Below are 23,668 nucleotides of genomic sequence, written 5' to 3'. Positions count from 1 at the left end.
TTGATTGAACTCCATAAACCGGAATGGCCCGAGCAAAGGTTCCCGCAATCGCGACAATAAACTGATTTTCTCTTTTATCTGATACTCGATAAATGGTCAAGAAATGGTCTGACCATTCACCGGCTGTTCATTAGGCAAACGGGTAGAGAACCATGAAGTTGCCGTTGCTAATTTTTCTGGGAGTCCTTGGAGGACTTGACTCCCCCACCTATGCCATTCGAGTCAAGGGGAACTCTACGGGAAAAGGATTCCTAAAGGATCAGCGGATTATTGGCGGAGAAGATGCCGCCGTGGGATTTGCTCCGTATCAAATATCCTTGCAAGGACTTTCGGGTGCCCACAACTGCGGAGGAGCCATCATTTCCGAAGGATGGGTCCTTACTGCCGCTCATTGTGTGGACGGCGCCGATATACGGATGTTGGTGGTGGTCACTGGCACCAATAAGTACACCCAGCCCGGAGGCAGATACTTTATCGAGTCCATCCACATCCACTGCAACTACGACACTCCCGATATGCACAACGACATCGCCCTGCTGCACTTGCAGGAGCCGATCGAATGGAATGAACTAACCCAGCCGATTCCCTTGCCGTTGGTACCCATGGAGCCGGGTGATGAAGTGATCCTCACCGGCTGGGGATCCACGGTGCTTTGGGGCATAGCCCCCATTGATCTGCAGGTTGTGTACCTCAGATTTGTTCCCCATCTGGAGTGTAAGGGCTTGCTGAGCTACGATCCCGACCTAGATGTGGGTCACATTTGCACTTTTTCGCGACAGGGAGAAGGTGCCTGCCACGGAGATTCTGGTGGACCATTGATCAGCAACGGTTACCTGGTGGGTTTGGTCAACTGGGGTTGGCCCTGCGCCACAGGAGTGCCGGTAAGTGGAGCCATACACAAAGAATTGCAGTATTTCTATTAACAACCCCTTACAACAGGATGCCCACGCCAGTGTCTACTACTATCGGGACTGGATACGCAGTGTCATAAGTGGTAACACCAAATGCGGTGGTTATAGCACCTCCGAATGGCCATAAACCCAGTCCATATTTATAAGGCCACCCAGATAAACTAGCCCTCGATAAGACCCAATTTCAGTTAATAAAGTTTTGTTGGCTTTCAAGTAGTTGTTTTGTGTTCAGTACGTGGCCAAACCTTCGAGATGCAACTGCTCTGGTCAAGTTTCGTGGTGCTCCTGGTTCTCCAGCTCCGGCCCAATCAGGGACAACGAGTGGTGGGACCCTATCCGGATGAGAGAACACCATCCGGTCGCATAAAGGGTGGGGAGGTAGCAGAGCCCGGCTTCGCCCCCTACCAGGTGTCCTTGCAGTCAACCATAGGCTCCCACAGCTGTGGGGGATCGATCCTTAACGAACGCTGGATCCTCACGGCCGGACACTGCGTCCAGAACTACACCCCAGATAGGGTGAACGTGATTACGGGCACCAACCAGTTCAGAGAACCCGGCGCCATATACTACACTGAGGAAATCCACATGCACTGCATGTACGATCAGCCCTACATGCACAACGACATTGCCCTGCTGAAGCTGTCGGAAAACATCACTTTCAACGCCGTGACCCAACCTGTTAACCTTCCCAGCGGGCCCTCAAAGCCCGGCGATGTAATCGTCCTGACTGGATGGGGAGCAGAGACGCCCAATGGTGGCTCTTTGGCCGACCTCAATAAGCTGACTCTGGGCTTCGTGACCTTCGAGGAGTGCTACGCCATCTTCAACCAAACGGCCAACCTTGGAGTGGGTCACATCTGTACCTTTTCACAGGAGGGTGAGGGCTCGTGTCACGGCGACTCCGGCGGCCCACTGGTGAGCAACGGAGCTGTGGTGGGCGTGGTCAACTGGGGACGTCCCTGCGGCATGGGCTATCCAGATGTCCAGGCCAATGTGTACTACTACCTGGACTGGATTCGCAACAAGATTAGCGGAGAGACCAAATGCACTTTCTAAGCAAAATTGTAAAAAATGCATTAAATAAACTTTGAAAACTTACCTATTAAAATAGGGTTTTTAAATAGTTAACTAAAGGATTTTATAATAAGTTGTTCTTGAGCAATTTGTAATTAACGGAAATGGATTATCTGAAAGTTTGGCACTTAAAAACCTATAAAAAAATAAAAAATAGGTTTCATTTAAAATAAATTAAATACAAAGTATAGAAGTGGGTTTCCTGTGAAATATACAGATCTAAAAACGCGGTTTTATAGCGGTTTATTCATAGGAAGAATAAAATAATATTTGGTTTCCAGAGGCTTTTAATTCATTCAAGGTGGAAGAAGCTAGTATACTAATCAAATAGTTTTATCCTAAATTGGTGACATTAAGAGGGTGACATTGTTATCTTACCTAGGTTTCGATTTTTGGATTACCTAATCGATGTATTATAGGTATTATGTCACTTTCGTCACTAGCTCCCGTAGTTACTGGCGTAGCAGTAGCAGGTGCCGCACGGTCCTGATATCATGGTTCGGATCCAGTCCAGGTAAAAGTAGACAGAGGCGTGACTATCCGGGTAGCCGAGGGCACAGGGATAGCCCCAGTTGACGAGTCCGTAGAGAATGCCATTCGACACAAGGGGACCGCCAGAGTCGCCATGACAAGCCCCCTGCCCGCCAGAGGTCAGAGTGCAGACGTGACAGGGTCCGTTCAACGGGTCGTTGGACATGATCGCCTGACAGGTCGGATAGTCCACGTGGGTGAGGTAGGCCTTTTGCAGGACATCGGGTGAGTCGCCCCAGAGCTCGGTGGAACCCCAACCCGTGAGCAACAGAGTAGTTCCATTTGCCAGAGGCTCTGTTGGAAGTTTGGCCGGTTGGGTGTACTCATTGAAGACGATTGGCTCGTTTAACCGGATCATGGCTATGTCGTTGTAGTACGAGGGACTGTTGTAGTTGCAATGGATCCAGTGCTCCTCCACGGTGTACAGGGCATCCGGCTTCTGCCACTCGACCGTTCCAGTGGCCACCCGCAGGTACGTGGGATTGTAACCGTAAACGCAGTGAGCTGCCGTCAGGACATGATACTCGTCCACAATGCATCCCCCGCATATGTGTTCCCCGTACATTCCCTGCAAGGATATTTGGTAAGGTGCCTCTCCCAGGGACGCATTCTCTCCGTTAATCACACGACCTTGGAAGGTGCTGTGCCTCGCCTGTTTAATCCTCTCCTGCTGCTCCTGCGTCAGCTGCACCTGCCGAACTCCACTAGCGGGCCTATGACATCCTAATGTCAGCAGGATCACCAGCAGGACCGTACTCCTTCCGATTCGAGCCATTTTTGCGGCTGTTTGAGTTTCAAAGTGCCAATTAAACCTGCATATGGGTCGTGATTTTGCTTTTATACTCGGAAAATCGCAGTTATATCGTAAGAGTTTTATCGTAAATCGGAATCGGTGTTTCCGAGAGGTATATCTATGTCATAAAAGTCTGTACATCGTAAAGTGATATAGACGTACTCTGATTATGATTTTGTTGCAGGGCAATCAAAGTCATGGACTATAAACTGGACATTGTCAGGAGATATTGGTTTTCAAAGTCAGGGCAGAAGCTAGGAAACTTATACTTTATATTTCAAAAATATTCATCTTCAATTTTTAAATATTTTAACTCTATTCATTAACTCTATTTCCCTCTCTATAACTCTATTTTCAATTAATTTACCAAAATTACTCTGTAATCCCATAGTTGTCTTACTCATGTTATTTTTACAATTGGAATACTTTAAAAAAAATCCCCATATTATTGTTAAATAATAGTATTTCCTACTAAAAAGGTGCACAGCCCTATGAAGCATATCAATGTCTCATGTCATAATGGCAATTTCTGTCGAAAATAGATCCATAAAAACATTAATTGCCGAACTAAAAACAAAGAATGACCACAACCTTCGCCTTTCCCACCGCCATGAGTAAGTGGATATGTTATCAAGTGTCGTGTATTAACGAAAACGATTATATTTTTACAAAATCATCATAATAAACCATAAAATTACTTAAAATCTTAGATGGTATTTCTCTCCAGATCATGTTACCCGATTCTTGCATCCCGATCGAGTTCTCCGAATCCAATCCTGATAGTAAACGGTGTTGGCATGCCTAGGATTAAAAAAGGGGTTTAGCAAAATTACAAATGAGAAACATAAGTTAAGCTCACATATCCGGCATTCCAACGCCACAGGCTCGTCCCCAATTGACCAAACCCACCAGCTTCCCCTCCCACATGATGGGGCCTCCCGAGTCCCCGGAACAGGAACCCTCGCCCTCTTTGGTGAAAGTACAAATGTGGCCTATGTCAATTCCGGTGTGGTAGTCCCAGGCCTCCCGGCACTCCTCATGATCGATGACTGTCAGATTGATGGTCTGCAACTGCTGCACTGTCGGCCAACTGATTTCCGGAGCACCCCAACCCGTAAGAGTGACCGTGGAACCTGCAGGCGGTTGCTCGGAGCTCAGTTCTACGATCTGGGTGCGCTCGTTGAAGATGATCGACTCATTGACGTGGATAAGACCTATATCGTTATTGTACATATAGGGTACATCGTAGAGGCAGTGGACCAGAGCCTCGTCCGGAAAGAGAGTCTGGCCAGGATCGAGGCGATCATTGGTGCCGACTATGATGCGCAGGTCTTCGAGATTAAAGTCTAGGGCACAATGGCCGGCAGTGAGTATCCATTCCTTATCGAGGATGACCCCGCCGCAAATGTGGGTTCTCCAGGTTGTTTGTATGGATACCTGATATGGGGCCACCCCGTCCGCCGCCTCCTGTCCTCCCACAATGCGATTGTCAGAAAGTTTACTAGCCAATCGTTTTCCGTGGATGACGTCAATGGAACTGCCCAATCGGAGGAGGAGAATCCACCAAGCTAATGACAAGAATCGAAGCTCCATGACACGGGTGACACAGAGTCGCGCGAATTAATGGCCAGCAATGGAAAACTGTATGATCCAACTATGAGTTTTTATATGGTTTCCCATATAAACGTATTTTATCGCGGGTTTTTTTTTCCGCTTGACCACCGTCCGAAATCTTTACGACTACAATCTTTATAGTGGCAAGGATAAAACACGACTCGGTATTGGCGGGTCTCGATTTAATTGGACCGCGAAGACCGTAAATGTTGTTGCCCGGAATCTCGGTTTTCTATAAATGCACCGAACCAACATGCCGGCCAGCTCACAATGCCCATGTCCACTTGGAGCTATGAATGTCACTTATCACCTCCGGTTCCCCATAAAGTTTCCATTATCCAAAACGGGGTGATAAGATCTCCCTTGGGTGAGGTGTAATTTTAGTTAGTCCACCAGGGGAATTTCAGTTTCAATTGCACGTCGCAGTCATGAGAACTTGGCTAAGTTTTGTGGGGCTACTGTTGGCCGGATCAGCTCTTTTCTGCTCCTCGGAAGCTATGCGGCTGAGAGGAGAGCCGTATCCGGGTCTGGCGAATTTGAACAGACTAAGGACGAGTGCGATGAGCGCCAGTGGACCTGAGGGTCGTGTGGCTGGAGGCACCGCCCCCGCCACTGGCACCTGGCCCTGGATCGTGTCCATCCAGAACATCTACTCGTACCATATCTGCTGCGGCGTCATTGTGGACAAACGGCATGTGGTCACCGCCGCCAGCTGTGTCTCCGGGCTGAGGGCCAGGAACCTGATCTGCGTCAGCGGCACCAATGACTGGTGGAATCTGACGGCACCCTACTACCAAGTGGAGAAGATCCACACCCACTGCAACTTCGACAAGCCGCTCTACCACAACGATATCGCGCTGCTGCAGCTCTCCGAGGACATTGTGTTCGACAACCTGACTCAGAACATAACCCTGGCGGACATTGACGAGTTGCAGGAAGGCGATGTGCTAACCATGGCTGGGTGGGGCGCCTCCGAGGCTCAGGGCACCTACGAAAGGTACTTGAATCAGGCATCCGGCACGTATCTGCCCGTAGACAAGTGCCGGGACAAGTTGCAGAACCAGGATGATGTGGATCTGGGTCATGTGTGTGTCCAAATGAATGTGGGCCAGGGCGTCTGTCATGGCGACACCGGAGGTCCCCTGATTGACCAGCAAAACCGTCTGGTGGGCATCGGCAATTGGGGCGTTCCCTGTGCTCGTGGCTATCCGGTAAGTAATTGGCTCGAATCGGGCTCCGAACTCTATTCTTAACTCTATTTATTGCCCTTGTTTATGTCCCTAGGATGTTTATGCCAGAGCTGCCTTCTACAACGATTGGATTCGCACCACCATCAACGGGTGTACAATCTCCTAGACATTGGACACGTATTATCTATGCACTGAGGGAAAAAACTTGTATAATAATTCCTCAAATTTTTATGATAAATACAAATAAACAGCTAAAATAAACTTTTCATTTTGTAATTCTTTCTTTTTTACATATCTCAGAACTATACAGAATATGATCGATGTAAAGCAATGTAGAACCACAAGAATATAATCAATAAAAATATTTTAGATATCCCAATGATATGATAAAATGTATTTATATTTCTGATTAATATAAATTGATTCCAAAACCAATAGAACATTTTGTATTAATAAACCTTTTCAATATAATCTAGCCTTTTATCTTTACAAGAATGTTTAGATTTTTGAAAACTATATACCTAGCTTTTTCTATATTTATATCTATTTCTATATCGTTAGTTCTAGATCTATCTCTAACTCTAGTTTCTTATCTAGTTTTTCGTAGACTTTTTTCCAGTGTATCCCCACTCATGATTTCTATCGCTGATTTAATAAAAGTTATGGGATTTTAATGGTTGTGAGAGTTCCTGGGTTTTAAAAGACTGACCATGATTGGAGATTGCACAACCTTTATGGGTCCTCATTAATATCAGGCCAGATACCAAATATCGTAGCTCCAATATCGTATTATAGGAGGTTAGCTGCTTTCTTCAAGAACTGCACTGCAATTAGTCCAACTTGAACTGCTCGTCCAAAATGTCTTGCCAAATCAGAGTCGTGTCTCTGGCTATCCTAGTCCTAGTGCTTGTATCCTCCCTGGAGGCAAACCTCAGGACTCGTACTCTTCCTTCTGGAGTGACCGCATCCGACAAGCAGTTTAGTTCCAGGATCGTTGGCGGAGAGATCTCTGCGGTAACTGCAGCACCCTGGCAGGTTTCATTGCAGAATCCATATGGGTATGTTAATATAACAAGGATCTGAGGAATAAAAAAAAGGGATAAACTTTGAAAAATCCTTAAATTTCAAATCACAAATACAAAGTCAATGAGTTTTATAATCTCTGAAAATATTTTAATTTTTGGGAAACTCTTTCAGAAACCTTTTCTGTGGCGGATGTATTATCCATGACCAGTACGTTCTCACGGCGGCCAGTTGCGTGGTCGGTCTCCGGGAGAGCTATATTAAAGTGGTCACCAGCACTGAAAACAACTGGGGCCTAGCTGGCTGGGAGTACGAAGTGGAGAAGATCATCACCCACTGCAACTTCGACAAGCCCCTGTACCACAACGACATCGCCCTGCTAAAGACCAAAACCCTCTTCGCCTACGACGAGGTAACCCAGAACATAACCCTTGCTCCGCTGGAGGACTTGGTGGAGGGCGAGAAATTGACCATGTACGGCTGGGGCAGCACCGAGATTGGCTCGGACTTCTCCTGGGAGTTGCGTCAACTGGACCTGTCGTATGTGCCGCCCGCGAAGTGCAATGCCACTTACGGCGGCACCTCGGATTTGGACTGGGGCCACCTCTGTGCCGTGGGAAGTGTGGGTGCCGGAGCCTGTCATGGAGATGCGGGAGGATCGCTGGTGGACAGCAAGGGTCGCCTGGTGGGTGTCGGTAACTGGGGCGTGCCCTGTGGATATGGATTCCCCGATGTCTTTGCCCGGGCCAGCTTCTACTACAGTTGGATCGAGTCTACGATTAATGGTTGCACTATTGTTTGAAAAATCAATAAAATGTTGTAAACTTTGTAGTCGGACTTTGATATCAAAAAGGTGAAGAGTCATGATCCCAACAAAAATCAAATGATATTTGATTTCCAACTATACTCCCTAGTTACTCACTACTGCTTAGTTTATGATAAATAATAGTTCGTGGTTTATTTCCCATTCACTTCAGGACAAACAGCACTCAAGATTGAAGATCTTTCGCCAACGATAATCCCCTAAATTATGCCAAAGTCCAATAACCAATGATTTCATATATTTTACTGGAAGTAATAGATTAATGGAATATCTTGATAATCTGTAGACCAGACCTAGACGTCTGCTTGTTGTTGTAATTGGGGAGTGATAAGTGAATGGGAATTCAATTTCTTGGCAACAATAAAATGTCAATGGGTTTTTCGGAAAGGAATATTACCAAAACTTGAAAATTACTAGAAAATATTTGTTTATCAGCTTTGTTTACTATTTGGGCTTTACTATAAATAAATCATTTAATTACTTACTATCTCTTAGTAGCCTCCCATTAATTTCGTAATTATTGATAGTTCTGACACTCTCATATCGATCTCGTATTAGAAGTCCAATGTCCGTACACGCTGTGTATGAGTAATCTGCGAAAGGCGTGTGCTGTCTATCACTCTCGGTCCGAATAGGTTCTGCTCTATGGTCGAGGGGTAGCCCCCTTGGTAATGGCAATTATCATCGCCGAAGCTTCCCCCGAACTCGGCGGCTTATCGCCTGGCCCGCATATTCAAAAGAAACTCTCGGCCAGATAAGAAAAATTTGCGACTATAAAAGCAATTGCGGTGCCGAAATGCGACCAAACGATTGCGGAATACGTAACAAATTAGTTTAAAATTTTATTTTAAAAAACAAAGTCCGACCAAGATGAAGTGGCTCCTGTTGATCAGCCTTGTGGTTATCCTGTCGCAGTGTTCGGGTCGAGGAGTGAAAGTTCAACGCCGCCAGCAATTGAATCATCACCTGGGCACTGTCAAACCTGAGACGAGGGTCATAGGAGGCACCGACGCCGCCACCGGATGGGCTCCCTACCAGGTCTCCATCATGAGCACCTTCGGAGAGCATGTGTGCGGAGGCAGCATCATTGCCCCCCAGTGGATTCTGACGGCTGCCCATTGCATGGAGTGGCCCACCCAGTATCTGAAGATTGTCACCGGCACCAATGACTATACTAAGCCAGGAGCCGAGTACCTGGTGGATGGCGCCAAAATCCATTGTGGACACGACAAACCCGCCTATCACAATGACATAGCCCTGATCCACACAGTCAAACCGATCGTCTACGATTCCCTCACCCAACCCATCCGGTTGGCCAGCAAGGGATCCCTCCCCAAGGTCGGGGATAAGCTCACCCTGACCGGATGGGGCAGCACCAAGACCTGGGGTCGCTATGCCACCCAATTGCAGAGGATCGACCTGCGCTTCATCGAGCACTCCAACTGTGAGTCCAAAGTGCGAAACGCCAACTGGCTGGGTGAAGGACACTTGTGCACGTTCACCCAGGAGGGTGAGGGCTCCTGCCACGGCGACTCTGGCGGTCCTCTGGTGGACGAGAGCGGAGTGCTAGTTGGCGTGGTGAACTGGGGAGAGGCCTGTGCCATCGGTTATCCGGATGTGTTCGGATCTGTGGCCTACTACCACGACTGGATCGAGGAGATGATGACCGAGGCGGGCAAGGCCTGCTAAGATGGAGGTGGGGCCTCAATGTCTTTCGAGGGGGTTCAAAAGCCAAGCCGAACAAACAAAAAAACAAGCAATGTGCCGCACTTATGGCCATTCTATTGCCAAATTGATCAAATTAGCCTGTAGTAAAGTTTTATCACAAAGATATCGTATACTCACTATGTTATTTATGAACAAATAAACCTGCAATTGCGCTTCAATTAGAAGTTAAATTTTATGTCTTCATTTTTTGCCTGCCTTTCTCTGGAAAGCTCTCGAGATACATAGGCCTTACAAGGAAGTCCCCCACTTTCACCTGCCAAGATAGTCCGGTCTGTCACTCATGCTTCTAATCAATCATGATAGGCCGTTCAGAGAAATGATTCACAACAGTGGAGGTTTTTCTAAACAAACAAATATAACGCCACCCATATTCGGAAGTAGGAAGCACTCTCTTATCGCATTTTCAATTGCCCCTTTTTAGATTATTACGTTACTATTAATTGGAATGGCTATCATTTGCCATTTAAGCGAAAACCTTGAGTAACTCTGACTTTATCAAAATTACAACCTTGCGTTCTATTTTGGAAGAATACCCCGTGAGAGCTCTCTATCTATGAGAAGGGCTCTTGACTTTCCCAGCGGGATATTTCCATTGCCAGATAGACCTCCAAACGTGACAAGACTTGGAATTAAAAGCTTACACCTTGATGGTCTTATATAAAATACACCCTCATTGCGAAACTGAACTCAGTTGTTTAACTTCAGAGAGTTACTATGTTGATTTTCGTGTTGCCTTTAATTTTGTGGAGCTCCTGTGCCTTCAGCCAGATCCTATATCCTCCCCAGTACACAACAAACCGCATAGTGGGCGGTGAGGAGGCCGCCGAGGGCGTGGCACCCTACCAGATCTCCCTTCAAGGAGCCTCCAGCGGCTTGCATTCCTGCGGGGGAGCCATCATTGATGAACGATGGGTCATAACGGCAGCCCACTGTACCAGGGGCAAGGAGGCTTCAGCTTTTCGGATCCTGACAGGCACTCAGGACTTGGACAAGAACGTCACCAAGTACTACTACCCGGACAGGATAGTGGAGCACTGCAACTACGCGCCTCGGAAGTACAGAAACGATATAGCTCTGCTCCATCTGAACGAATCGATTTTGTTTGATGACTCCACCAAACCGGTAGAGCTGGATCACGAGGCCTTGGTGCCAGGATCGAAGCTCCTGCTGACCGGTTGGGGTACTCTCTCCTTGGGTGGGAATGTGCCCAATCGCCTCCAGAGCCTGGAGGTCACCTATGTGCCCTACGAACAGTGTCGAGCGGCTCATGACAATAGCACTCGGGTGGACATCGGCCATGTTTGCACATTCAACGATAAAGGACGAGGTGCCTGTCACGGAGACTCGGGAGGTCCTTTGGTGCATAATAGAAAACTAGTGGCTCTTGTCAACTGGGGCATGCCCTGTGCTCGTGGTTATCCAGGTGGGATTCTGTTAACATTGTATATCTCTTTGTTACTACTATTATCTTCCAGATGCCCATGCTTCCATTTCCTACTACCATGACTTTATTCGCACTCACCTGAGTTCTTCTGAAACTGATGGCTTAGATGAAAACACCGAAGAAATGGCCTCAAACAGGGCAAAAGGTCACTGTAATTAAATACTAGATTCCTTCCAATAGTTAGTCCAAGGCAGAAATTAAATGAATCCCAAAAACCCTTAAAATCACATTATTTTTAGTAACAACTGCGTTTTAATACGGCATTCGGTAACAATTACACATCTATGTAATCTCTTAATCCTAGTGGCATGGATGACAGCTAACTAGATCTGGAATCCAGATTCTGGATGTGGGGAGCAATGAAGAATACTTAGAACTGGTTCGCGGGCAGGTAATGAGGACCGATGGGACCTCCACTGACATTGCCGGCTCCATTCTCCACATAATGTCCCTCCGATGGCAACTGCTGTTGTGGCACCTGCTGCTGCTGTTGCTCCTCTTCGTCCTCCTCTTGGGGATCCAGGGAACCCACAACCGAGGTGATAGGTGCTACACCCTCGTCGGTAATGGTGGAAGATCCTCCCAGGGTATCGTACTGCGACTGGATCTGCCTCTGGGCGTTGAGGGCCTCCTCCGGGGTCCTGTACTTGATGAAGAACACCTCCGGCTTGTTGATGTGCTGTGGCGCCTCGGCAATGGCGTCCTGCAGATCGGCAGCTGTGGTCTTCTTGGCCAGGACATACACCACGGTCTTCTCCTGCTTGAGGGTCTTGGCCAGGTTGAGGGCGGCGGCCTTGTTGGTCTGAGCCGGGGTCTTAACGAAAAGGACGTTGTAGTGGTTGCGTGGCTGCTGGGCCAGTTGGTTCAGCTCGTCCTGGACCTCGTCTTCGGACTCCTCGGGGGCGGAGTGGATAAAGAAGTTCTTGGTTACAATGGGACGCTTCGGAATCCTGACCCTGGGGCGAGCACGACGATGTTGCTGGACGGGAGCAGTCTGGAAATTGACGGGGAAGCCAGTGGGCATGGGGAAGGCTCCTCCGGAAACGGGGCGAGACTGGGACTGGTACTGATTGCCACTTGGGGGCAGATACGGCAGCGGCAGTGGGGGCAGGACTGGGTGGGAAGACTGGACCTGGGCCTGGGCCTGCTGCAGTTGCTGGTTGAGCAAATGGGCCACCACCGGAGGCTGGGGCTGCTGCTGGATCCTATAGTTGTAGCCCGCCTGAGTCAGACTGATGTCGGCCTGGCAGACCGACAGACTCAGGGCGCCCATCAGAACCGTCTAAAATCAAGAGCAAAAATAATATTATAATCCTCAGATCTATCCATGGTATCCAGTAGTAATCCACGCACCACAAAGATCTTCATGCTGTCGCTTGGGTTTTGGTTTCTGTCTCCTGTTAGCTGTCTTAGCCGGATGCTCCCACTTGGCTTGGCTTGTCTCTCGGATGTGATGATGTCTTAACCCAGTTCGGGTCTTTTTATACTAAAGCCCAGAGCTACAACTAGTTTATAATCGGAAACAAATCGTGAAATAGTATGGTAGTGTGGCTACCACACAGTTGCAACAGTTTATTTTTCTTTCGGGGGCCATAAAACACAAAAACAACATTAGATATGCGTGGCGGAGATGTATGTTTGGGTGGCAAGTGGATCTGCGCCTTTGTGTTTGGAGTTGTTTTATGTTTTATGTTTTGGGGTTCAACAAAAGTCAGGCGAGAGGAAATTCGAACAATGGTGAAGATGATACATATACGGGATCTGCAAATGTTGTAAATATTACAATAAAATTCAGTTTAGATTTGGATATTCAAAAACAATCTAAAGTAAAAGATAAAATGCATTAGATTATGACATTATTAAATTAACTAATTTTAGGTTTATTCCATTGGTATAAGAGTCTATATACTAAGATTAATGTATTTAGAGAAACTTCTTAGGTTAAGCCCCCCAAACATAGTTACTTTATTCAAAGTATAGCTACATTGCCTAAAAATGTAAAAGTCCTAACAACTTTTGCGAATTTAAATGTTCCAGCTTAGTCAGTCACGGCTGCCAACTTAACAATCAAAGTCTCGTTTAAATTAATACTAATGTTTTTTTTAACAATTTTTGTTATTTTATTTTTTTGGCACTTTAGTTGATATGTAAATATTGATGACGAAGATAGGCAACGGCGAGGTTACAAACCCACCCAGCTGCGAATGCACTTTTGTCTTTCAGACCATTGTCTCGTTATTTGTTTTATGGCCCCAAAACTTGATCCATCAAATGGAAATTGAAATATTGTAAATTCGGGGACTGGTCATGCACACTATCGTAGAGTATTTCGCATCTATCTCGGGGTGATCAAGGTCTAGGTCTTTGTATCTGCTCGACTGGGCGGAGATACATCTATATCGTGGGGCGATATATTGTCAGCTCCAAATGTGCCAAATTGAGACAAGATGAGCATATGTTTTGATTCGGATGGGTCGAAGTGAAGGTAAATCACCTGATAAAATCGAAAGCAAGCATTTCGAATTTGGATTAGCTTGTCAATTGGACATGCCGGAAATTAGTTGTCATAACAAAGAGCTAAGTAGATGCAGATGGATTTGGTCTCAGATATGACCATATAGGGTTAATTGGCAGCCCTATTATTGGAGAGTGAATGTGTCTGGGGATTACATCCGACCGTTTCCTTTCCAATTTAGTGACCCACTTAGTGTAGGGACTATGTTATAGGAACTTCTACCCACAAATCAAAATAAAAAACCAGCCAAGGGCAACCAAGCTTTAAAATGATAAGTTACTCCACATTTCTAACGGGGGCTATCTATTTTTGAAATTTTTATTTTTTGGGAAGCAAAAACTTGGCCGAAGAAAACAGGTTTTCTACTTTCTCACGCCAATTTCGTGGGCCATGACGAAAGGTAAGAAATGAAACCGAAACTTTGTTTACCTTTGAGGGGCTGAATAGTTTGTTTTTTAAATGCAGAGATCTGTCAAAGAAATATACGATAAATATCCGTTGGTAATGTGAAACCGAAATTACTTTGTCATTAATTAATAGCCCTAGCTAAATGCATTTAAGATGAAAGTAGTCTTACAAAAGCCACAGAAAATTAAATTAAATCAAAATGAAATGGAATCTGACCAAAAGAGCTCCCTGTGATTAATGAGTGTCAAGTGTTGCCGAACCTTGCATATTTTATGCAAATCGAATAAGTTGCTAAAATGTTCAAAAACCAAAAAAAATGTTATTGAATGCAAAGCACTCGGTGCACAGATAGATTAGCCAAAAAAAATAAAATAAAACACAAAAGTGAATGTTGACGGGACACAAATTATGATTTGCGTAACAAAACTATTTTAATAATTTATTAATTCACACCATGAGAGATTTTGACATTGGGGCCTTTGTCTGCTCCTATCAGTATTATTTACAGATCTATCAGTATCCCAATCCCAATCCGAATCCGACTCCGATTCCAACTCCGTCTTATTGAAATCCGTCGAATCGAATTGATTGGGCGATAAATGCCCCTTCGAGGCCTACCATCTCGAAGCTCGGATAATAAATGCCTTTTTAATTATTGGCCTACAAACGATTCGAATATTAATTATGGGACACCTCGAGTTCACAACTATTTTTGGGATGCCCCAGACAAAACGTCCATTATTATTTTAAGCATGTGGAACAAATTTTGGTTTTGTCTTTTTTTGGATTTAAGCCGACAGCTTTTACACGAAGCCAGGCACTAATTTTTGACAAATGAGCGAGGATCGATCGCCGAAACAAGTTAAGAGGTTGCTTTTTCAATAAGCTGAATCAAATATTTGATAAATGCTTCCGAAATGAGAGACGTATGTTTTTTTTTAACCACCTATTAAGATTTAAAATAAAATTTTAAAAGTGAAACAATATCCATGGTATAAATAGTATTTAAACGGCAATATTAATATATATTATCAAAAATAATAATCTATTTCAAAATGGTATGAATCTTTTTCCTAACAAACTAGAACGGATAAATTTTCAACATTTTCTAAAAAAAAAAACATTATTTCCAATATTTAACTTTTTTTTAACCGTTTTCCTTCCTTTTTGTAATAATTATAGAGAATAAACAAATATATCAGAACAAACACCCAAAAAGTATGCTTTACTTTTTAGCCCTCGAAATGGTCTTATACTTATGAAGCCTAATTTAATACTACAAATACTAGCCTAATACAATACTACTTTGAATTCGTTAAAGAAAATAAACTATAAAAAAAACAATTAAACAAATCTTAAAATCTAATTTATATAAGATAAATATTTAGCTTCAATCGCTGCTATTTCGAATGTGAAGCATTTTAATCATGTTCGAGATTCAAACTACATATGTATGTCCTATATTTTCCAATAAATACGTTTTCCTATGAAATATACCCTTTTATATATATTTCCTAAAATAGATATTAATTTAATAGTATTAGTTTCAAACAAAGTTCAAAGCAAATTTTCAAGATAAAGTAGCAAACGATTTATCAAACTTGACTGCAATAAATTTCAGAGTATTTTCTGCACTTTCTAACTAATCACCCGTTGGTCACTTTGATTATTTGATGACTTTGTGTATCTCCTCCATTGCAGATAAGATATAGTAATTTTATTTTAAGTTGTTTGTGTAGCCAGCCCATCAATAAAGCGTCGGACACACGCTTCAATCATCCACAATCAATCGAGTGCCAAGAGGTCCAAGTGTCATTTCGCAATGAACACCAATAAGCGAAATCAAATTGCAGGGACAATGGCTCAGGCTGTTTGTTGTAGTTAATTTATTTAGCATCCATCCAATATCAATTAACAGTATCAGGTAATAAAATTGGTCAGTTGACTTCGGGCAGTTATCAGTGATTTCTAAAATTCTATTCGGTGATAAATTCATTTATGCCGCCACTCTAAGGAATCACACTGACCAAATGGTGTTATAAAAATACTTTATTCACCCCAACTGGGGTCTTGTGATAAAATATTCAGAGAACTAATAGCCAATCACTGGTTATTTTTAGGCATATGACTAAATAGACTGGTCGTAAATAGACTGGTCAGTTTGAACTTTCAACAAATATTACCCATACGCCCCATAGTCCGACCCATAAAAGTAAGTTACCAACCGAGCTGATTGTTTATTAAATCTTTTATTTTTTATTGGTGAAATTGAAGCTTATTATTGAAAATTATATCAACTGACTAGTTTTCTTATCAATTAATGAGTATAAATTGTCCTGTTTTCCCGGTTCTTTACATTTACAAACAAATTCGATGTATCGTAACGACTTCTTTGGTTTGAGTATGTCATTGGCTGCTCTCTTTTTGAATTTTTTCTTAATTACAGATTTACAGACTCTACAGGAGGAACTTCTGGCTGGCTAAGAGGACGATTAGGGTCAATGCCAGAGATCCTGTGAGTCTTGCTGCTCCTGATATGTCTCCCTCCACGAACACCACAGCTCGGTCATTTAGCTCTTGGAGCGCGCGGTAATTGTTGGGCAATGTTTTTCCATTATGGTGTTCAATTTGCCTGAACATGTTCACCTGGTCAAAGGTCACTGGAACGGTTTCGGCCATCAAAATCCACGTGACGGCCTCGGCGCAGTTGGGCGTGGTCAGAGAACCGGCATAGGTGAAATAGTTATCCGCACTGGGCATCAACTCTTCAAAAGCCATAACATTCCCAACAGATACAAACTTATTTATATTTGAGGCACTTGTTATGCTATCCAAGTTTCCGACAATTTTATCGATGGCTCCGTTTCGGATGGGGGAAGCGTGGAAAAGGACTCCGATCACTACAATGCCGTCCTTGAACTGTGTTGCCATGGAAGTATTGGGGTAAATGGTGTTCCTGTGGACGATGTGCATCTCTAAGGGGTAGCGGATGTTGTTGATAGTGTGCTCCGACCACCAGTGGAAGTGGATCTGCTCCACGACGTAATCGTTCAACAAGCCACCTCCTCTCAATACAAGATCATCATCAAATCCCGTTAATTGAACTGTGAAAAAAATATAAAAAATGATTAAGCTTTGTAATTAAACTCTTAAATACTTGACTCACCGGTGTGACCGTTGTTAACCATTTGCAGTTCGTTCTGAAGGTCGTCGAAATTCTCAAAAACCAAGGGATCAAAGAACCCTTTGAGGGTCTTTTTAGAATCTATATTAATAGGACTTTGCCTTTGTCCATTATCACAAAGTTCGCCCCACTTGGGAAAAGCTGCAAATTGAAATACATATATATTAGTCGTATTAAAAAACAAATGATCAATTAAATACAAGCCATTCCTATTCATCAATGTCAAAACTTCAATTTGCAAGCCATTTTTTGGCAAGCAAAATTTTTATCTAAAATAAAATGCTCATAAATCAAACTTTATATAATTGGCTATCGCTTCTTTCAATTAAAAACTCTTGGAAATTCTTAGTTTTCGCAGAATTTTTAAAGACAGAGTCAACCGGGCGGCGGTTCGCATTTATCATTATTTATGTTCAATTTGCATACACAACAATTTCGCCCAATTTGGACCAACTAAGCCCCGAGAGCACGTCATGCTTTATAGTGTATGACTATAGAGAGTAGTCGACGGCGGTATGCAAAAAACTTGACAATGGACAAAAATGATCCACTCTACGCGGGCTTTTTGGCGTTGATTAACTAATTTTAGCAAATAGACTTGAATGGGTTTTGTCGGAATTGGCTTTACTTACACACAGTGTCGCTGTCCCAGTCCGGGTAGCCCCAATCATCTGCCCGGCTGAGTGCCAGGGAGCAGAAAGCTGCAACGAGAAAAAACACAAACACCTTAAAATATCAAGTATACGCCCAGTGATAGCATTTAATGGCTTAATTTAACTTCAACTTGACCGACAAGGCATGACAAGACCGCAAGAAACACACTCAGGGCCAAAAAATAATACACATTAAAAACTGCAGTTGATGGCAAGCAATAAAAACCGAAAATTGAAGAACGGAGGGTCAATCTTTTTTGGCAGCGTCAACAGTCTCACAGCACCATCACCTTGCACTTGAATTGGCCAAAAATAACCCAGAAATTTATGATTTCCTCCGATTGTATCTGTTGTATAAGTTGGCATATTTAAATCAAGCAATATGTACCTGGTACATAAATGTTTCATTAACCTGCAAGCCAAACAAAAAAATTGGCAGATACTTTCTTTTCTGCCGGCTAAAAGCATTTTGACATGTGAATATCAAAATATCAACTAATTTTTATGCGTGCGGTCAGCAGCTCTGGTTTTATTTTATTTTTTAGATTTTTTTACGATCCATTATGGTGTTTAAAAAACACTGAACATTCGCATAACTCGGTTAAATGTGTGATCTGTGATCAAATGGTTGTGTTTATTAAGCCAAATTCAACATTAATGGGTTAATAAAAAGTCCGCAAACAGGAATGATAATTTATGCTCCGTCTTTAATCTTTGGAATATTTATGCTTTCTGTTTTGGCATTTTTGCAAGTTGGACAAACGACGACGACAGCTGTGAAAGTACTGTCCACAGCTAAATATAAATACTAAACAATTGCTCTAGTATAGGTATTATGGCTTTTGCCGGGCAGCGTGCCGGGCCGTACATCAGCTGAGGTATTAATATATACCTAATATAATCGTGGTTCGCCCTGTGACGCAATGATTTAGAGAGCAAGATTCCCGAGTTATGGCTTTTGTTGATTAGACATAATAATTCATTTTTGGTTCTGGACATTAATGATTTTATAATAATTTACTTAGTAGAAAGCCTTCTGCTTTTCATTGAAACCTAATGATCTGGAGGCCGTATAATTTTCCCTTTTAATTGAGAAACGATCACAAGATCTAATGGTGGTTTGCCATTTATATAAACTTTGAATAGCTGGTGGATTAAAGGAAAATCACTTGACCTGAGACCTCAAAACGTTTCCCTAGCTTTTTAGTTTTCCAAGTGCTTCCTTCACACTGGGAGCACATGCAACAAATGTCGGGCAATCATTTAAAGTGCAATTAAATTTGCACATGCAAACGACTCGGGCAATTAAATTTGACTAGTCAGAGCTTTGATATCTGATTAGAGGAAATGTTCTGTAATTCCAGCAGCCCCGGGGTGTAAAAGTTAACAAAACGGTAATTGCAACGGCAAGCTGGCAATGCAAATGGTAGATAATCATGTGAAAAGTCGCTCAAAATAAACAAGTGGAAAATGCACTCAACGTCAAGTGAAAATATTTCAATCTGAATGGTAATTGTATGGAATTCTGCATCGTGTTTCCATATTAGCTTTACATGTCATCCGCCAGTGAAAATGGCATTGGCCTGTCTCGTTTATTTAATCATTTCGAGCAAGTCAGCAGAAATGTTTCGAACTTGCATAGCTCAGCAACTGGCGATAATACACAATAATTTGTCAAGTTTGTCTTCTGTGGGATTCAGATTTGTAGAGCACTCAGTGATTTTCCAGACAGAATTTTATTTACATTTTAGTGAGCACAATAATCAAAGATATCTCCCGCCGATAAACAATTTCGGGAGTGCGCACGATTTAATGTCCCATTGTCATAATTTATTTAGTGTGGGGTCTTTGATAAGCTGCGATATCCAATAAATACACCTCCGGTCATGTGAATGGAAACAATTGATTTTTGTTATCTGTTTCACAAATATTGTGGCTCATAAATCTTTAAAAAATATAAAATAATTTAATATTATTTTACACAGGAAACTCAAAAAGGTTTATGAACCCAGTTCTTTATGTCTTATATTCCAAACTCATATCTTGCTATGTCACTGGGTTATAACTCTCTTGGATATCTGAATGACGAGACTTTGGTTTTTCTAAATTGCTTCAAAATTCTGACGTCTGATATTCTGGCCATAAACCTAAACTGAGATTGCTTTAGGGCATCGCAACATTGCAAATCGATTGTGGGAGTAGGCTGAAAATTTTCCATCTGGACTTTGGGCCTCAAGTGCAAGCGGAAGAAGTTCAATGGATGATGATAAAAGCCTTTCTTGACAAACAGAGTTTCGAGATAGTAACTGCCGGAGGCAGAAGCTCTTGAGTAAACAAGACCCTGGCTGCAGATGACTCTATACTTAGTATATGCAAATAGTATGTATTGACAATCAAGAAGGCAAAGTGCAATTCCGCTGTGGCTCGAAATCAGAGCCCATTACAAACATGTCAGATACACAGAAGTTACAACGCTTCAGTGGCGTCGAATGGTGGTATTACAAAGTGGGTGTGTACACTTCATCAATAGCTTGTTCCACAGCTATCTGAAAAAATCGATTAGGTACAGTTTAAATTTGGGTTTCCCTTTATATTAATCAGAAACCCAACTCGTATCTGGAGCACCAAAGAAAAAACCAAAACACTTGTAAACCAACAGATGTAGGGGGATTAAACGGTAGCCAAGAAAGCAAAAAGGCCTTATATTCCAATTGAATTCTATATAATCTTAATCACCTGTTGTCACAACAGGTACACACCAGAGTCATATAACGGGGACAGAAATCGCAGCTAATCAGGCAATAAACTACCTGACAGGTAAGCGAAGGCGATAAGCAGGTGCTCCGCAATGGCGCCTAATAGAACGATTAGGCTTAATCGAATCTTTTAGGGCTCCATAAACCCAACACGGCTAATTGGTAATTAATCGTTTAATATTCATTCCCCCATCTCCTGTTCGGGTTTATCAAAACCAGGCACAGACGGATCTAATCGGAGATTTCTGGAGTACCATCTAGGGAATATAAATTACTTTCGACTATCTGGATTAGGTCAGCAGTTTTTGCCACCCAGACCTCGGGAAGGCCAGAAATATTTAGCTTTTGCTGACCTTATCAGACAAGTTGCCCCGTTGTGATGAGTCGATTGCCACCAGTATCTGTATCTGAGTATCTGAGTTAGACGAATTAAGTGGGTATTTTCCAAATGCCCCGCACAAAGTCAAACACGATGGCAATATGTTGTCTTCCATTCAGATATCTCTTCGGGCGCGTGATCCACGTCCAAAGTACGGGGTTCTGAAGTGTTGTCGAAGTTCTACTGAAGTGACGCACTGAGCTCAGATTTCAGATATCTTATGGAGTATGTGTTAGGGGTTTCAAATTAGATACCAGAACAGCATTTATTGCTACAGTAAGTCCCCTGATTTTATGATCTTACATGAAGTAATACTCGATCTTTGTAGAAAAAAAGTTTTTATGCGAAATTTAAATATTGTGAAAGGTTTCAAAAATCCCCTTATGAGACACCTGCTACTCTGGGTTCTCTTAATAAATGTAGCCCCAATTTGTCGAGGCTAATCACCTTCAATAGCAGAATCTTGGACAGGATGGAGCCAATTGACAATACGACTCGTGCCTCAACGAGAATCTAAATAAGAACCCTAATCTGCATTTGTCTGGAAAATACCCAAGCTCATCCGTACACACTTCCGATTTCAATCATGTCTATGAGAACCTATATCCATTGTAAATCGTATGTAAAAGGCCGCTTTGTAATTTGTGATCCCTGGGTATATTATCACTGGTATATTGTTTGCGGCATCTTATCAATTCAATGGATCGGAATAATTACAAAATAAATAGTAGACCTGACGACGACAATTAGAATGTGGAGGAATGTGGAAATTTTTGAGCGTGGGATCACTTTCAAGACGTGACTTTATTTTTGCCATTTTAGAGTTAACTGATTATTTGCACCTAAGATTCGAATCAAGTGGCCTTTGATGTTTAAGTAATTTTTTTGGCTCCTCGGTGAATCACTCTTCGGTAATGAATTTCTTTTAATGGTCGTTAACTGAGTCACCAATGATAGAAGGCATTAAATATTATTGAACTATGTATTTACCTAGCACGAAGGATGTAATAAAATGCATTTTAAACAAACAATTTAACGATCACTTTTTGGGTACAAATTTGCAAAAACGGTCTCACTTTCACTTGAATTTTCACTGAACTGTCATAAATTATTTGACTTGATTTGACTTATATGTATTTGACTTTTTTTTTAGAGTTTGCCAGGCAGGACACTGAACCTTTGCAGTCTCGAATCCAACTCCATCGGCCTGGAGAATGGCACGCGTCTTTTATAATGGAACCACGTCGGGTGGTGGGCCAAGAACGGAACCCGCAACGGTCAGGCACAGAATGATTATTACTGAAAAGCGGTGCGAGCATCGGGCAATGTGCACACATACACTCGCGCCGAACCCACACCCTCATGTACCGACCCAGCCATAGAGCACCGAGCGCACACATACTAGCAATTGAATTGAATTACGGCAACGATATACTCAGGTTTATGTGCTTGCTCTTTATTTTTGAGGGGTTTTTCGGTTTTCCGTTTTCCGCTCTCACCCACAAGGCGCACACATACCACCACAGACGCAATTAATGGCGAAAATCGGCGAGCGAACTGCAACTATCGCAGCAGCAGAGGACTTCGGCGTTGACGGCGCAGCTTAGAGGCTGATTAATTGATAAGCAGGCCGAGAATGCTAAACGAACGGTAATTGCCAGTGGACCCAGAAGAACCTACACAGAGAGAAAGTAAAGTGCTTTTTAAAATTTATTTTTTAAAATTTTATTGCTTTCAGTTTCAAAGGACAAAAAGAGATACCACGTTTGATGAGTTCTTCTATTAATACATTACCTGTCTAGGTACTTGATATAATTTTCTTTATTCAAGAGACCCCTACTTCTCTCTCAGCCACACACATATACTCAAACATAGCCAAGAGCAACCGGAAGTGACGTATCCGCTGCGCAAGCAAAACTTATCACTCAGATGTCAAGATCGAGATTGTCATTATATTTGGCAAATAAATTTCAATTGATCCTCCCCACTTGCCAGCCAGTCTAGGCGATTAAAATTAGAATTAAATTAATTTAGTGCGACGAAATTGCCAATTGTTGCACCCACATGCACTTCCCAATTACCCGCGAGCGAGACAAATGCTAATTGAGAGGGACAAATTCTCTTGTCGGCCCAAGTGAAAACGAGAGGTAATGATCTGCCTGTCGTCGCTGCTGCTGTGACCTTTTGTTTGGTGACCAGCCTACGTCATTAAATTGCAGTTAATGGTGCCAAAAGGCAAAACAAAAGTCAATGTCGAGCGTCAGCTGCTCCCGTTTCGCAAAAAAAGGGATAAAAGGTAGAGGTAGGTAAGGCTTTTTGGCGGGAAAAATAATAAAATATATATCCTTAACTACCTTAATGAACATGCGTGACAAAAGAAAGTGTAGATTGTTTGTATTACTAAAATATGTGCTTTCCCACATAATCTAGAAAATTGATTTGTTCCCATTTAGCAGAACGTGGCCATGAAATAGTTGCAATTTGTCGCCACATTATCGCAAAACAAATGAAACGACAGGCTATTAAAATACAGTGTCTCTTGTAGAATAATATTTAAAACTGCTTGTTTCTTTATATAATTTATAAATTATTAGAGACAACGCAAAGATTTATGTGCTTATAAGTATATCAAATTATGAAAA

At 42.9% G+C, this 23,668-nt stretch overlaps 10 protein-coding genes across 10 annotated transcripts; 6 read left to right on the top strand and 4 right to left on the bottom strand.

The window, feature by feature from the left end:
- Window positions 1–59: 59 nt before the first annotated feature.
- On the top strand, window positions 60–1,127 carry LOC108129759 (chymotrypsin-1). Its single transcript, XM_017247984.2, has 2 exons — window positions 60–881; window positions 940–1,127. The coding sequence occupies exons 1-2, from the start codon at window positions 153–155 to the stop codon at window positions 1,036–1,038; spliced, it is 828 nt and encodes a 275-aa protein (XP_017103473.2). The 5' UTR covers window positions 60–152; the 3' UTR covers window positions 1,039–1,127.
- LOC108129762 (chymotrypsin-2) lies at window positions 1,127–2,009 on the top strand. The gene has a single exon (XM_017247988.3). It carries the CDS (start codon window positions 1,164–1,166, stop codon window positions 1,965–1,967), a length of 804 nt encoding a protein of 267 aa, XP_017103477.2. The 5' UTR covers window positions 1,127–1,163; the 3' UTR covers window positions 1,968–2,009.
- A 360-nt stretch (window positions 2,010–2,369) lies between these two features.
- LOC108129757 (chymotrypsin-2) lies at window positions 2,370–3,309 on the bottom strand. Its single transcript, XM_017247983.3, has one exon. The coding sequence runs from the start codon at window positions 3,289–3,291 to the stop codon at window positions 2,425–2,427; it is 867 nt and encodes a 288-aa protein (XP_017103472.2). The 5' UTR covers window positions 3,292–3,309; the 3' UTR covers window positions 2,370–2,424.
- A 637-nt stretch (window positions 3,310–3,946) lies between these two features.
- Window positions 3,947–4,929, bottom strand: LOC108129761 (chymotrypsin-1). The gene is made up of 2 exons (XM_017247986.2): window positions 4,169–4,929; window positions 3,947–4,110 (listed from the first exon to the last, which is right to left on the bottom strand). The coding sequence occupies exons 1-2, from the start codon at window positions 4,900–4,902 to the stop codon at window positions 4,038–4,040; spliced, it is 807 nt and encodes a 268-aa protein (XP_017103475.2). The 5' UTR covers window positions 4,903–4,929; the 3' UTR covers window positions 3,947–4,037.
- A 415-nt stretch (window positions 4,930–5,344) lies between these two features.
- On the top strand, window positions 5,345–6,374 carry LOC108129346 (chymotrypsin-2). Its single transcript, XM_017247315.3, has 2 exons — window positions 5,345–6,134; window positions 6,208–6,374. The coding sequence occupies exons 1-2, from the start codon at window positions 5,352–5,354 to the stop codon at window positions 6,277–6,279; spliced, it is 855 nt and encodes a 284-aa protein (XP_017102804.2). The 5' UTR covers window positions 5,345–5,351; the 3' UTR covers window positions 6,280–6,374.
- A 583-nt stretch (window positions 6,375–6,957) lies between these two features.
- LOC108129353 (chymotrypsin-2) lies at window positions 6,958–7,964 on the top strand. Its single transcript, XM_017247323.3, has 2 exons — window positions 6,958–7,171; window positions 7,311–7,964. Exons 1-2 carry the CDS (start codon window positions 6,972–6,974, stop codon window positions 7,936–7,938), a joined length of 828 nt encoding a protein of 275 aa, XP_017102812.2. The 5' UTR covers window positions 6,958–6,971; the 3' UTR covers window positions 7,939–7,964.
- Window positions 7,965–8,764: 800 nt separating this feature from the next.
- Window positions 8,765–9,857, top strand: LOC108129306 (chymotrypsin-1). Its single transcript, XM_017247269.3, has one exon. It carries the CDS (start codon window positions 8,830–8,832, stop codon window positions 9,646–9,648), a length of 819 nt encoding a protein of 272 aa, XP_017102758.2. The 5' UTR covers window positions 8,765–8,829; the 3' UTR covers window positions 9,649–9,857.
- A 543-nt stretch (window positions 9,858–10,400) lies between these two features.
- Window positions 10,401–11,355, top strand: LOC108129274 (chymotrypsin-2). The gene is made up of 2 exons (XM_017247230.2): window positions 10,401–11,110; window positions 11,163–11,355. Exons 1-2 carry the CDS (start codon window positions 10,402–10,404, stop codon window positions 11,288–11,290), a joined length of 837 nt encoding a protein of 278 aa, XP_017102719.2. The 5' UTR covers window position 10,401; the 3' UTR covers window positions 11,291–11,355.
- A 39-nt stretch (window positions 11,356–11,394) lies between these two features.
- TwdlW (TweedleW) lies at window positions 11,395–12,641 on the bottom strand. Its single transcript, XM_017247229.3, has 2 exons — window positions 12,485–12,641; window positions 11,395–12,413 (listed from the first exon to the last, which is right to left on the bottom strand). The coding sequence occupies exons 1-2, from the start codon at window positions 12,497–12,499 to the stop codon at window positions 11,502–11,504; spliced, it is 927 nt and encodes a 308-aa protein (XP_017102718.2). The 5' UTR covers window positions 12,500–12,641; the 3' UTR covers window positions 11,395–11,501.
- Window positions 12,642–16,287: 3,646 nt separating this feature from the next.
- Window positions 16,288–22,301, bottom strand: CAH7 (Carbonic anhydrase 7). Its single transcript, XM_017247280.3, has 4 exons — window positions 22,017–22,301; window positions 17,871–17,939; window positions 17,221–17,379; window positions 16,288–17,158 (listed from the first exon to the last, which is right to left on the bottom strand). The coding sequence occupies exons 1-4, from the start codon at window positions 22,042–22,044 to the stop codon at window positions 16,512–16,514; spliced, it is 903 nt and encodes a 300-aa protein (XP_017102769.2). The 5' UTR covers window positions 22,045–22,301; the 3' UTR covers window positions 16,288–16,511.
- Window positions 22,302–23,668: the final 1,367 nt, after the last annotated feature.

Source organism: Drosophila bipectinata, chromosome 3R (genome assembly GCF_030179905.1).
Source record: "Drosophila bipectinata strain 14024-0381.07 chromosome 3R, DbipHiC1v2, whole genome shotgun sequence".
In the NCBI taxonomy this organism is placed as follows: domain Eukaryota; kingdom Metazoa; phylum Arthropoda; class Insecta; order Diptera; family Drosophilidae; genus Drosophila; species Drosophila bipectinata.
Note: the sequence above shows the minus strand (reverse complement) of the source record. Positions and strands in the feature narration are given on the sequence as shown.